This window comes from Ailuropoda melanoleuca, chromosome 1 (assembly GCF_002007445.2).
Source record: "Ailuropoda melanoleuca isolate Jingjing chromosome 1, ASM200744v2, whole genome shotgun sequence".
Lineage (NCBI taxonomy): Eukaryota > Metazoa > Chordata > Mammalia > Carnivora > Ursidae > Ailuropoda > Ailuropoda melanoleuca.
Genome location: NC_048218.1, coordinates 200,279,324 through 200,292,758, shown reverse-complemented (window position 1 = coordinate 200,292,758; position 13,435 = coordinate 200,279,324). Strand labels below are relative to the sequence as shown.

The 13,435-nt window shown below is 42.2% G+C and overlaps 1 protein-coding gene across 5 annotated transcripts; it reads left to right on the top strand.

Annotated features, from left to right (window-relative positions):
- The first annotated feature begins 281 nt into the window (after positions 1–281).
- On the top strand, positions 282–11,566 carry CLEC5A (C-type lectin domain containing 5A). Of its 5 annotated transcripts, none has more exons than XM_034638312.1 (7): positions 282–480; positions 964–1,062; positions 1,859–1,918; positions 4,254–4,313; positions 4,624–4,760; positions 8,115–8,214; positions 9,303–11,566. In XM_034638312.1, the coding sequence occupies exons 2-7, from the start codon at positions 984–986 to the stop codon at positions 9,335–9,337; spliced, it is 471 nt and encodes a 156-aa protein (XP_034494203.1). In that variant the 5' UTR covers positions 282–480; positions 964–983; the 3' UTR covers positions 9,338–11,566. The 5 variants fall into 5 exon arrangements, with proteins under 5 accessions (XP_034494203.1, XP_011226336.1, XP_034494199.1 ...); XM_011228034.3 differs by having other exon boundaries at positions 8,115–8,218; XM_034638308.1 differs by lacking the exon at positions 1,859–1,918 and having other exon boundaries at positions 8,115–8,218.
- The last annotated feature ends 1,869 nt before the right edge of the window (positions 11,567–13,435 follow it).

The window sequence follows — 13,435 nt, the reverse complement described above, 5'->3', positions numbered from 1 at the left end:
GCTCAGGTCATGATCTCAGGGTCCTGGGATGGAGCCCCAGGGCAGGCTCCATGCTCAACAGGGAGTCTGCTTGACAATTCTCTCTCTCCCTCTGCTTACACACACACACACACACACACACACACACACACACACACTCCCCCCCCTCTCTCCCCCTCTCTCTCAAATAAATAAATAAATAAATCTATAAAAAAATGTCCCCCTGTATTAGAAACCCTCTGGCAGGAAGCTTCCTCTTGCAGGGCTATAAAATCCCTTCCCCTCCTTGCCCCACCCGCTCTCATTGCCAAGAACACTGAACAAGAAGAAGTGTTTGCACAGGGATGCTGCCAAGATAGAAAAACCCTGTAAAGAAAGAAGGAGAGTGCTTGAGCAGAAGGAGCGTATTCTCTGCAGGTGCCTCTGCCCACCACACCAAGCATAACGCCACCAGGAAGATCCCCACCTGCAAACTAGGCCAGCTTCCCCAAGAGAGAGCAGGTGAGTCTGTCTGTCTGTCCTCTCTGCACAAATTGGTGGCCCTTCTCCAATGCCAAGAGCTTCGGGGACACTTGTCTTGTCTGTCAGAGTCCTGGCATAGTCTTTTGGAGAGTGAGACTTCTGACAGCTGAAGTCAGTATGGCCAAGACCACAGAGAAGGTGCTAGAGAGCAGGGTCATTTCAAAGCTAAGGTTCTCAAAGTCCAGGAGAGGATTTATTTCATTAGACAGAGTTTAGGAGGTGACTGATAGGGCTAAAGTCTAGAGCTAAGGTATGGGTGAAGGGGAGGCAAAGGCTCCTAATCAGTACAAGATTCTATGTGTCTTCTGGGCATGGGTTGGATCCTATTCTTATAGCTAGTTGTTAATGGCACACCTGCCTTTCAAGCCCTCCAAGGGTGCTCTGAGAAAGAAGCATGTGTCCTGCTGGAAAGAAGACTTGCTCCCAGATCTTTAAAGTGATACTGTGTTCTAATTTTCACAGGCCTCCTCGTCGCCTTCATCATGAACTGGCACATGATAATCTCTGTGCTTATCACAGTGGTGCTTAAAACTGTTGGAATGACTTTATTTCTGCTTTATTGTGAGTATTTGAGCAACCTCTTACCCCAACCACGGACTGTCTTGTTCTTTGACTTTCCTCTCAGAATGCAAAGTTGAATATAAAGGCTACACGCCTAAGTCTTCCCACCTGAGGGCAATGACCCAGGGGCAATTGACAATGCTCTTCTCACTCCCCAACACACACAATGGGCCAGGTCCCTCTGTCTGCCTTGGAGATATGGAACTGACTAGTGTCTGACACACAAAGCTTTTGCCGCCACAGTGTTAGCTGGGCAATCTGAGGTGAAGAAATACTTATCAGTGTTTGTTATGGTTCGTCAAACTTGAAAATCAGTGCCAGTTCAACCCAATGATGAGGCTGAGGTAAGAGCTGCATGATGAGGTCATGGGATTTTACTGGGGGAGAAATTTCCCTCTATGTCCACAGAAACTTTCATCCAGACACTTAGGAGAAGCCTTGTATCAAAGGGTTTCACTGTAGCTGAGAGAATCTTCTCTAGTCCAAGAAACCAGTAGGGAACATAAATGAGGAAGGAAATGTGAGTAAAAGACAGCAGTTGGGTAAGAAGTATCTTCCCTTTAACCCAACTGAAGGCACAATTCCTATCATGTAAGAGAGAAGGAAGAAAATACGAATACGAATAAGTGAACACATTCATAAAAAAACACGTACACATCCTCACTGACTGAATCAGAGAGCTCCGGATCTCACAGTAATAGTCACGGTGCCCCAGCAGCCCCCGGGTAATATTGGTATGTTATGGTCATCTTGCAGCCACTTTTGGGGCTGAGCCAACAGCTGATTTTCTTTGTAGTCCCACAGATTTTTGGCGGAAGTCAAGTCAACTTCCTTCCCACAGAGAGCTATGGAACAGGTAATGTGCCTGACAGTGATTTCCTCTGGGCCTCCAGGTTCTTGTGTGCTGACTTCTTGTAGTCCTTTCTCAAGGCCTCCTCTTGTAAGAAATTCTTTTGCAGGGAGGGTCCATAAAGATATGCTAATTGCTATAAGAAGAATAAGTTCTGGGGATTTAACGTACAGTATGGTGACTATAGTTAACAATACTGTATGTCTTAGGGGCACCTGGGTGGCTCAGTCGGTTAGGCATCTGCCTTTGGGTTGAGTCATGATCCTGGGATCGAGCCCCACATCAGCCTCCTGTTGAGCCGGGAGTCTGCTTCTCCCTCTCCCCTCTCCGTGTGCCCTCTCTTGCAATCTCTCTCTCTCAAATAAACAAATAAAATCCTATTAAAAAAACCCAGTACTGTATTATACGCTACTTGAAAGTTGCTAAGAGAGTAGATCTTAAATGTTCTCACTACCAAAAAAAAAAGGTAATTATGTGAGGTGATGGAGGTGTTGACTAACCTTACTGTGGTTAATAATTTTGCAACATATACATGAATCAAATCATCACCTTGTACACCTTAAATTTACACAATGTTTTTATGTCAATTATATCTCAATAAAGCGGGAAAAATAAATGCAACACACCCAGAAAAAAAAAAAGATCTTTTTTTAAATTCATTTTATTTTGAGAGAGAAAGAGCAAGTGAGCAAAAGAGTATGAGCGGGGGGGGGGGGCATAGGGGGAGAGAGAGAGAGATGGAGAAGCAGACTCCCTGCTGAGCAGGGAGCGCACCACAGGGCTCAATCCCAGACCCTGGGATCATAACCTGAGCTGAGGGCAGACACTTAACAAACTGAGTCACCCAGGTGCCCCCAAAAAAGATCTTCTAATTATTTTCCCCTGTTTTTATAGATGGGGAACCCACAGTAAGCTGACTGAAATTTATGATCCTCAGTTTCCCTTCTGAGTATGATGATGATTTGTATATAATCACTGTAATGTCAAGGGAAAGGACTTCATAAACTCTGACATGTCATACACCTAAAGGAATTGTCATACAAAAAAAAAAACCCATGTCCCACAGAAAAACTCAAAGATTGTAATCAGCACTTTTTGTGTGCCAATCACTCTGCTAGACAACAAGAGAAGACGAATAAGAACAGGAGCTATCGGCCAGCTCTCCTCGATAAAGCACAAGGCACCACGCCAGAAGCTAAGGTCCATAAAGAGATGACTGAGACATGGCTCTCCCGATTAAACCCTCCTCCTCTTCAAGCTCGTCTGAGGACCTCCCTCTCACTTCCTCTTAAAACATTCATTACTACATACATCTTGAGGAGAAAGTTAATTGCTTGTTCACCTTGTATCAACTGAGGCTCCTTATTAGTACAGTGAGCTATACGGAAGCAATAATCATGAAATATTTATGTAGTTCTGTGCAGTTATAACCCCTAAACGGTTTCTCCTAAAAACCAGGTTATTTTATAATACAAAGAACCTTTGAATTGGGAACTGAAATGAAAAGTGAATGCTAACTGGTATGTTTCATTCACATCACTGGAAGGAGCTGATGTGGTGTCTGGGTAAACTAAGTGGTCATCAGCCAGACAGGACAAATAACTGGGCAGCTGAGGGGAGGTCTGACCAGCCTCCAAAACCACTGCACTGTCTGCTTGGCCAGCCAGTGTTCCCAGGAAAAGAGGGACTTCTTAGAGTTCTATCAATTCCCCTATTTATCTTTAAAGAAATAAATGGACTTTTCTCTGCCCACAGGAAATCTCTGGGATGTTCACTGGCCTCCATGTCTGCCAGTATCCCCGGTCCTGAAACTAGTTCCCATTAGCCTCAAATCTTAGAGCTGACAGGTGCTGATGAGAAGGGAGGCACGAGCCACCCATGGGAGAAGAGTGTTCACATGGGACTAGGGCCACCAGAGATGGGGAGAATGGCACAGACACTGTGCACAGGCAGGAGGGGAAGTGCTCCAAACAGCACCTGCATGGGAGGGGAGGGGGCAAAACTGTCAAAGGCAGATACGGAAAGGAATGAGAGCTTTCCTTTCTGGTAGTAAAGTCACCTGTGCCTCTTCCTTTCTCCTGTTCTATTTCTCAACATTTCACACCTACTCCCCCCTCCAAAAAAGATATGAAATAGGACATGGGGTGTGGGGCACGACTAAAAATGGTAGTAGTTAGATGGAAAGTAAAGAAAGAAAATGAAAACTTCTAGCCAAGGGTGGCCAAGAGCGCCTTGTCTTCGCCACTGTCCAGAGACAAATAGTTACAGGGACCAAACAGCTACTCTGATGTTTGTGTTGTACTCGTAACACAGTTACCTTCAGGTTTTCTTTTTGTTTCAGTTCCACAGACTATCGGGAGCAGTAATGTCAGCATAGTTCCCACAGAGAGCTCTGGCACAGGTACTGTGCATGATGATAATCTCTCCTCTAGCCCAGGTTCTTATGTGATGAATTCTTAGACACTTTTCCCATTGCTTCCTTGCTTATGAAACTTTCTTGCTCAAAGGGGCCATAAAGATCTTCTAATTTATCCCCTTTGCCTTGTCCACAGGGAAACTCAGACTAGACTGCATGGGATTTCTTCTGGGATTGAGGATGATTTGCACTGATTTAACTGCTATAAACTCATGCCCCACCATGTTTTGACTCAGTTCCAGGGTTCACACTCCAAACCACTAATCCTATACTCTCTTTTCTTGGATTTCTTCAGCTTGCTCCAGAGGGTGGTATTTTTATCAAAGAAGATGCTTTTTGCTGTCCCCTTTTGAACTGTCCTGGAACAAAAGCAGAGACTTTTGCAAAACAGAAGGATCCACTTTGGCCATTGTCGACACAGCAGAGAAACTGGTGAGAACATTAGGACGGTACAGTAAAGTGGCCCACCCTACAGCAGCCTCAGGAGGTGGAGCTAGAGGGGCAATTTGATTGGTGAAGCAGGGCCAGGTGGAGGTAAGGAATGGAAAGGCGGCTGGCTGAGAGCCCAAGCTCCTTGCTCTGAATCTGGACATAGAAGACTCTTCTCAGGAGCAGTGGGGTGCACTCCTCAGATCATTTGAGCTAGGGAAATCCACACTCTAGGGTCTCTTCCAAGAGGCTTATCAGTGCACTGGTATTCTGGGGATGGGCCAGGCTATTTAAAGTGCAGGGAATGACCAAATGTGTTTAAAAGTTCTTTATAAACTATAGAATACTTCATATATGTGAGCTCTTAATGTATCATGCAAGTCGGCCTCATAAATAAGGAAGATGCAAATTAACAAAATTAGCCATATGAAAACCAAAGAATCAGGTCATAGAATGGGGATTGCAGTGTATCATTATGATAATAAAGATGGCTAACACGATGCAAAAACCTTTATTTTACTATCTCTTTTTATCCTCCTAATGATTCCAAGGAGGTATTATTGTTATCCATATCTTACCTATGAGGAAGCTAGAGCACAGAAAAATAATTTGACCTAGGTCATACACCCCCTAAGTGACAGGACAGGATTGAATTGAGAGCTCACTAACTCTAAAGCCGACACTCCAATCAATTTTAGATCATAAGTTATTTTAGTTTATAGTTGCCTCTTCTTCAAATCCTAAGCATCTGCTGAGTGCTAGGCATGTGGGAGATACTCCACTCCTGCTTCTCTGCCCTCCATTTTTCACCCCTCCTCTATAAAGTCTTCCTGTGGTTGAGGAGAATTCGTAAGAGGGCCCTCTCTGAATCTTGGTAACAGGTGTCCAACAAAGAGCAGGGGTCAGGATGCTACCTCTGAGGCTAAGTATACAGATGGGAAGGGAAAATGCCTTACAGTAGAAAGCCAGGAGTAATATGGGGTGGGAGTGAGGGGAGGAGAAAAGAAGAGAGGAATAAAGGGTTGAGAGAGGAAGTTGGCATCCTCTTCCTCTACTCAACCCTCAAGCTCTGGTGCATCTCAAGTGTCATACTTGGCATTCTCCAGAAAAAGCCCAGCACACCAAGGGTTTGCTAGTGATCTCAAGTCTGTATCCCCAGCTAGTTGTCTCTGGAACAAACAGCTTTTCAAAATCCACTCTGATGTTTCAAAAGCACCACAAATTCACCATGTTCAAAATGAGCCAAATTATATTTTATCTCACCTAGTTCCTCCTTTTGTGTTCCAAGTATTGTGAGCAGTCATGTTACCCAAGATTGAACGCTAATGGCTTTCTGAGATTTCACCTCTTCCCTTCTCCCCTAAATTGGCTGCTAACCAAGTCTTTTCCTCTCTTTCCCCACAGCAAATTGTTCATCTCTCACCTGGATTTCTTCAGAATTCTTCTAACTCCTCTCCTTGCTCCTGATTTTGTCCTTTCTTATCTATCCTCCATAGGACCCACACGATAACATCTCTAAGATTCTGAACTGTGCCATTTTCCAAATTAAAGTGGGTTAAAGTCCAGTTTCCCTGGCATGACACATAAGGCCTTGTACAGTCCAGCATCTGCCTTCTTGCCAGTCTTATCTCTCCACCCACCTCCCTTCTACCTCTGCACAATCACATTAAGCATCTTACGGTTCCTCAAATGCTCCAGGCTGCTCTGCAGTCTGCCTGTGAACCGATGCTCCCTCCTCCAGGAAATCCAATCCTGACCCACGCCTTCCCCTATCTCTCAGAATCCATCTCCAGGATCACTTCATCTGCAGTCTTTCCAGAAAACCCCAAATCCATGTAAACTGATCACTTTCTCTTTTCTGCCTGTGCTATATCTAGTATATGTTCTCCAGCACTACACCTAGGACACCTCGCCACCATGCTGGTTAACTCCTTTATCTTCTCTTATTAGACCTGTGGGTCTTCACCATGCTGGGATCGCTGACATTTTTAAATGGTGACCATATCTATAGAAATATCCAGAAATCTACAGAATCCCAGAAACACTGCATTAGCATGATAGTTTGAATAAAGTTCCAACAGATTCAGAGATCCCCTTGGTAATCATCCGTGACTTAGTGTAAGAGAGGTAAGGGTTAAGAACCCCTGTTTTAAACCATGGGTCAGCAAATTTTTCTTAAATGTTCACATAGTAAATATTTTATGTATGTCAGGTCATAAGGTCTCTATCACAACTACTTACTGCTGCCCTTGTGGCTCAAAAGCAGCCATAGATGACTTGTAAAAATGGGCCTGGATGTGTTCCATTAAAACCTTATTTACAAAAACAGGCTAAAGTCTGGATGTAGGCTAAAGGATATAGGCTAAAACCTTATTTACAAAAACGGGCTAAAGTCTGGATGTAGGCTAAAGGATATAGGCTAAAACCTTATTTACAAAAACGGGCTAAACTACTGGCTGTACTTTGCCAACTCTTGTTTTAGATCATAGTTTCTTTAAGGAGAAACCAATTTGTTTCCATATCCCCAGCCTTGTACAACGGCTCACCAGACACTCAAGAAAACTTTGTTAAATGAGTCAGTACAGTAACTAATTTTAAAGAACAATAAATGAGATATTTCAGGGAAGGAGAATATAGGAAAAGGAGAAATAAAGGCAATAGCTCTGGGGATGGAGGGAATAACCACTCGGATATCCACTGATTACAAGAGGTATGTGAAGAGTACAGGAAAGAGCCCAAGGACTCCCAGACTTCTAGCTGGAGTGACTTGTGATTCGCTAGTTTAATAAAGAAACTATTATACCATGGATTGGTGTCAACTTAGCAAATACTCAAAAACCACTGATTATTTCTCAGCACACTTTTAAATCTCCCTAACTGTATTCCCTTGCTAAGTACTCAAGAGATTCACTTGAGCCAACCTCATTTAGAATGTAAAATTTCTGGCAATGAAATAATCCTATGCAGAGAGGCATTCCAAATAAAAAATGAGATATTCAAAAGTGCCCTCTTTTAGATCATACAGTACTCTTCCTCTTCGCTTTCCAAGTGTGATCCCTGAAGAGCGGCATCAGCATCACCTGGGAATTTGCTGGGAATGTAAATTCTTGGTCCCCTACACCAGATGTACTGAACCAGAAGCCCCGTAGGCTGGGTTTTTACAAGGCCTCCAGGTGATTCTGATGCTCTGCGCCTACTGATAACCACTCTAGGGGTTATGCTGAGTGCCAGCTATAGCCAACCCCAGAGTCCTTGACCAGCTTCCACGTTCCCAGAATCAGATATAATCAGGGCCTGTTGGCAAAGGGAGACAGCGGCAAAAAAACTTTTGGTTGAACTGTTATTTTTAACTTCTAGAAATTTCTCCAGGACAAAACTGGTGCTGAGAAGTATTTTATTGGCTTATACCAGCAAGCAAAGAACAGATGGCGTTGGATTGATAACTCCATATTCAACGGCAAGTATGTGAATATCTCACATTTTTCCAAGGATCTTAGTTCACCTAAAGAAACCTGACCTGAGATTCAGTGGGTTTGTCCTGGAATAGCACAAAGGCTGAGATGTGGTTTTTTGTTTGATTCCTCTCCTTTCTTCCAACTCATCTATTTCCAGAGACATTTTTTGGTGAAGTTTTATTAAGAAAGATATCAAACATTTGTAAGTAGAGAGAAGAGTATTCATACAATGAGTTATTTTGATCAAATCGAGATCCAAACAAATCCATATACATACTGTTTGTTTGATGTATCTCATAAGTCTCTTTTAACCCCTAGACCATACTTAATTACTAAGTTCTTATAAATTCCCTGGATGGGGCTTCTTTATGTAAAGCATTGGTGGAGAACATGACATTCCTGGTGTACATATGAAGATGTTGAGTCAGACAGAAAGCAAGTTAGTTCCCCAGTCTACAACTGGGCTTCTCACAGAAAGAAGGAAACTAAGATTCATTCAATGTCTACTAAATGCCAGGCACTTGCTAAGTGCTTGCTCATGTCATTTCCTACAGTACTCACAAAGATGTTGTATAAAAAGCTTTTATTAATCCTCATTTAACAGTTGAATTGAGGCTGGGAGGCTTAAAAGTGTACTGAATATCGCCAAGCTGGGAAACGGTAGAGCCACAATTTAATCCCACATCCACTTGACTCCAAAACTCATGACCTTTCCATGAAACCAGACTCTTTCCATTCAGATTGAATGACAGAAAAAGAGGTGGGAAAAGGCCAACACACTTTTCCTAAAGCCAGCTGGTGCCTACGAAAGGAAGAGCAACCTCTTTCCTCCGCCTCTCAGTCCTCCTTCTGTGAACATGGCCTATGCAGTATTAAAACATTATTTCTGAGAGGAAAAGACATATGAGATGTTTCTAACCAAGCACATGAGTGAGTTAATCCAAGACTGTGAGTCCACGAATGCTCACAGGAGAGCTCACGGGAAGGGGCAGGTGTGGAGCTAGATTTGGGAATGGGGGCGGGGGGACTGGAATCAGTAAAAGTCAGGGCTGAAATGATGGGCCTTTACCACACTTTCTCTCCCATTTAGCGTTACCAATCAGCACCAGAATTTCAACTGTGTGACTATAGGCCTAACAAAGGCATACGATGCTGCATCCTGTGACATCAGCTTCCGCTGGATCTGTGAGAAGGCAGCCATATGACTGCAGTTCTCTGTGGCCTCTGACAAGAACAACGAATACACTTTTGGAGAAAGCAAGAATAATATAATTGGGATTGGTATAGGAAATGCAGAATACCAAATTAGTGCATCTCCATCTTCCACAGGTCACTGACAGAGCTCCCTAACAAATCCTTGGGGCTAGTGCTCCACAGCCCCTCCACAAATACACTCACATACACACAACAGAGGCAAACTCCCCATTCTGGGCTAGCAACACCCCAGAGACTCCCCTTCCTTTGTTCACAAGTTCCCCCAACCCCACCTACCCCAGGTGGGATAGGAGAGGCCCTCCTCAGTCTGAATTGAGGCCAGGCCTAGGGAAGAGTTCTGGGAGCCAAGCTTGGAGCAGAGAAAGCATTGTTCACAGGAATGGACAGGGGCCTGGCCAGGGCAGGAATCTCCCAGAGAATCCCTTTAAAAATAACCAGACAGCCGGGGACAAAGCAAACTGATCAATGTTTTTCAACAAAGCCCTGAAGAGATACTCAGGCTTAAATTTTCCTGGTCTTGACCTGAATCTTCATTTTAGTAGATTTCTATTACCTGACCATGCTTTTTGAATGTATTTTAAGAATTTATAATAGTCTCCTGGGTTCTAGTGGTCACAAAATATTCCTACCTGCAGTTTAGAGAGACCCTGCTACCAGGTACAGCCTCGTGACCCAAAGATGTCACAGCCTTAAAGTGACCGGCATCACACCAACCTAGAACTGGTCCAGTTGACCAAGGAGTAAAAAAGAGGAGGACTGCTCAAGGAAACATAGGGTATAGACAAGAAGTAGACATATAGTAGAGAGGAAACACCAGGGACAAACAGAAATCACATGCAGGAGGAAACAGAGTTCATTTGGTCATACTGGAAGAAAGGAAAGAAAAAGGCAGAAAAGTCTTCGGGCATCCTGACTATTCTCTGCACTTGCAACAAAACATCAGCCACATACCCTCCTCAGTAAATGGAAAGGAAAAAAGAAATACCTGTGTATTTGGAGTAACAAGAATTAATCCATAAGGGAAGACTGTATTAAACTAATGGAAATTACAGTCACCTAAGTAAACTGCTCACCATTTGTGTCTAATAACAACATACTACAATGACTGTGTATATCATCAGTTGGATGCTGAAGAAAATTATTGTCTTATTGTCGGTTATAATACTAAGCTCTGTTCCTATATTCCTAGGCTTCATAATCTTTGTCCAATTACTATGGCCACTTATAATTTAAAAAAATGAGATAATGCATTAAGTGTTAGAAGTTGCTTGAAGGAGGTTACCAGAAATAATTTGTGTTTGGGGTGGAGTGGCTGTGGTGTTAGCAAAGAATAAATGCTGTGAATGAGGTAGGGGGAGAGGCTGAGTCTATGGTAGATAAAGAAATAAACAGAATTCTACACCAAAGGCAAGCCCCAGAATCCAGACAACAGAAGGAAAACCACAACCCTTCCGTTTTGAGAAGGGAGAACTGTGGTTGCCACACTTCCTGCTTTATGACAGAATAAATTTCAGACTTCCATAGTCAGGAAATGTAGGCATCTAGTAATTTCCCTAGTAGCCCAATTTCCCCCAAGATGAGGACATACTTCTGTGAAAGTTCTAAAAGAGGCCCAGTGGGCTGGGGTGGGAGTAGGGAGCATATAGGGAATATGGACCCTTTGGTTTTAAATTCATTACTGGGGGATGCAGGGTTTGCTGGATCCTTGAGAGGGTAGATAAATGTGACCTTACTGGGCAGCAGTGGTATGTGGTTTGTTTTTTTTTTAAGCAATGGAAATTTAGTAAACCACCTGATTAGAGTTTTTGACTTTGCTTCCAATATGCAATGTGGATCTGTATAGATTTCTTACTCATTCTGCCCCTTAATTTCTTTACTTATAAAATGAGGCAGTAATACCCTTCTCACAAAATTCTTGTGTATATTAAATAAAATGTCCACTATGTATCTCAGTGGCAATAAACAATATGGGAAGCACTTTGCGGAAGATTTGAAGTTGAGATTTTTATCCAAGAAGAGCTCTTCAATTTGCTAAAAGCTGAAATGTAGGAAAGCCACTTGATTTCTCAGAATTTCTGTTCACTCACTTATAATATGGGAATAAAAATGCACCCAAGTCAGGAAGAGGTGCTTCAAAAATTCTGTGACTATCAAAATCATACTTTCCATGGTTCTGGCTTACATTTACATTACCCATCCTGTCTGTGTGAGCTGCTGGTCCCATGACCAAAGTCATTGGCCCCTATCCTCAGATGTTGATAGATCAGGACCGATTCGTGACTGAAAACATCAGGTATAGGTAACCTTTGCCTATTTTCCCTGCTGTAGCCAACCCCCACCTCAGAAGTATATCCTTTGGTGACCTTTGCCCTCTGAATAGTCCTGCTTCACTTCCTGAGTCTCCCTTAGCACAGGATTAGCAATAATGCAATAAAAGTCCTACCCTTCACTTTTACCTACTATTGCCTCTCATAGAGGTTATAACTCCTGCAGGGGGCCTTCATGATTCCCTCAGATATCTTCACTGCTGGCCAGTGAGTCTGCAGTAGCAGAGCTATTTGAGTATCTCTCAAGTCACAATCTTGCTCAGCTTCATGTACAAAGACTGCGTTAATCAAAATCCTTCATTCATAAGACATCCTCATAACTGGCACATGCCAATGGGTCTTCTTTTATGCATTTGTTTTGTTATAGCTATATATATATATATATATATATATATATATATATNTTTTATTTGTTTTTTTTTATATATATATATATATATATATATAATATATATATATATATATATATATACACATACACACACATATATATGTATGCATATATATAAAACACTCATATATAACTATATATATTATATATAGGTAATAATACCCATGAAACCACCCAACATGAAAACTAGAATCTTTTTTCTTTTTTTTTGAGAGAGAGAAAGCGCATGAGAGCAGGGTTGGGGGAAAGGCAGAGGGAGAGAGAGAATCTTTTTTTTTTTTAATATTTTATTTATTCATTTGACAGAGATAGAGACAGCCAGCGAGAGAGGGAACACAAGCAGGGGGAGTGGGAGAGGAAGAAGCAGGCTTCCAGTGGAAGAGCCTGATGTGGGGCTTGATCCCAGAACGCTGGGATCACGCCCTGAGCCGAAGGCAGACACTTAACGACTGAGCCACCCAGGTGCCCCGAGAGAGAATCTTAAGCAGGCTCCACACCCAGGGGGAAGCCCCACACAGAGCTCGATCTCACAACTCTAAGATCATGACCTAAGCCAAAACCAAGAGGCAGATGTTTAACCTACTGAGCCACCCAGGTGTCCCTAAAAGCTAGAATCTTTATAACAGTTTACATCTACTCTGTGGTCTTCTCCTATTTCACCCTTCTCTCTCCCCACAACATAGGCAACCACCATTCTGATTTCTGTGTTCATCATTCAATTTTTTAAAAATTCATTTTCATCTCATTTTTAGCTTTATAAAAAGGCATTATGATGTAAGGAATCTTTTAGAACTTTTTTCATTTCATATTAAATGACTCACTCATATTGTTGAGGTTCGTTAATGTTGATTACTATATAATATTTCATTGTGTGACTATATAAACCATGACTGTTCTAATTGGTGTGCAGTTGGATTGCTGACAGGTTTTTGCTAACACGAACAATGCTACCACGAGCATTCTTCTGGTGTCCATACACAAGAGTTTCTCTTGAATATATCCTAAAGAGAGAAATGTGTTTTAGAGGGTATATAAATTTTGAATTTTCTAAGATAATGTAGGATAGTTTCCAAAGAGATTACATCAATTTTCAGTCCCATAATAAATATATAACAAGAATATATGAGAGATTATTATTTATTGACACATGGTCTTAATCTGTTTTTCCTAATTATTAATGTATAATTTAGAGTAGTGTTAGATGCTATAGAAAACTACAAATGTTTAGTGGCTGATCACAATAAAAGTTTATTTCTCATTAATGTACAGTCGTGTATTATGCCTCCTGGT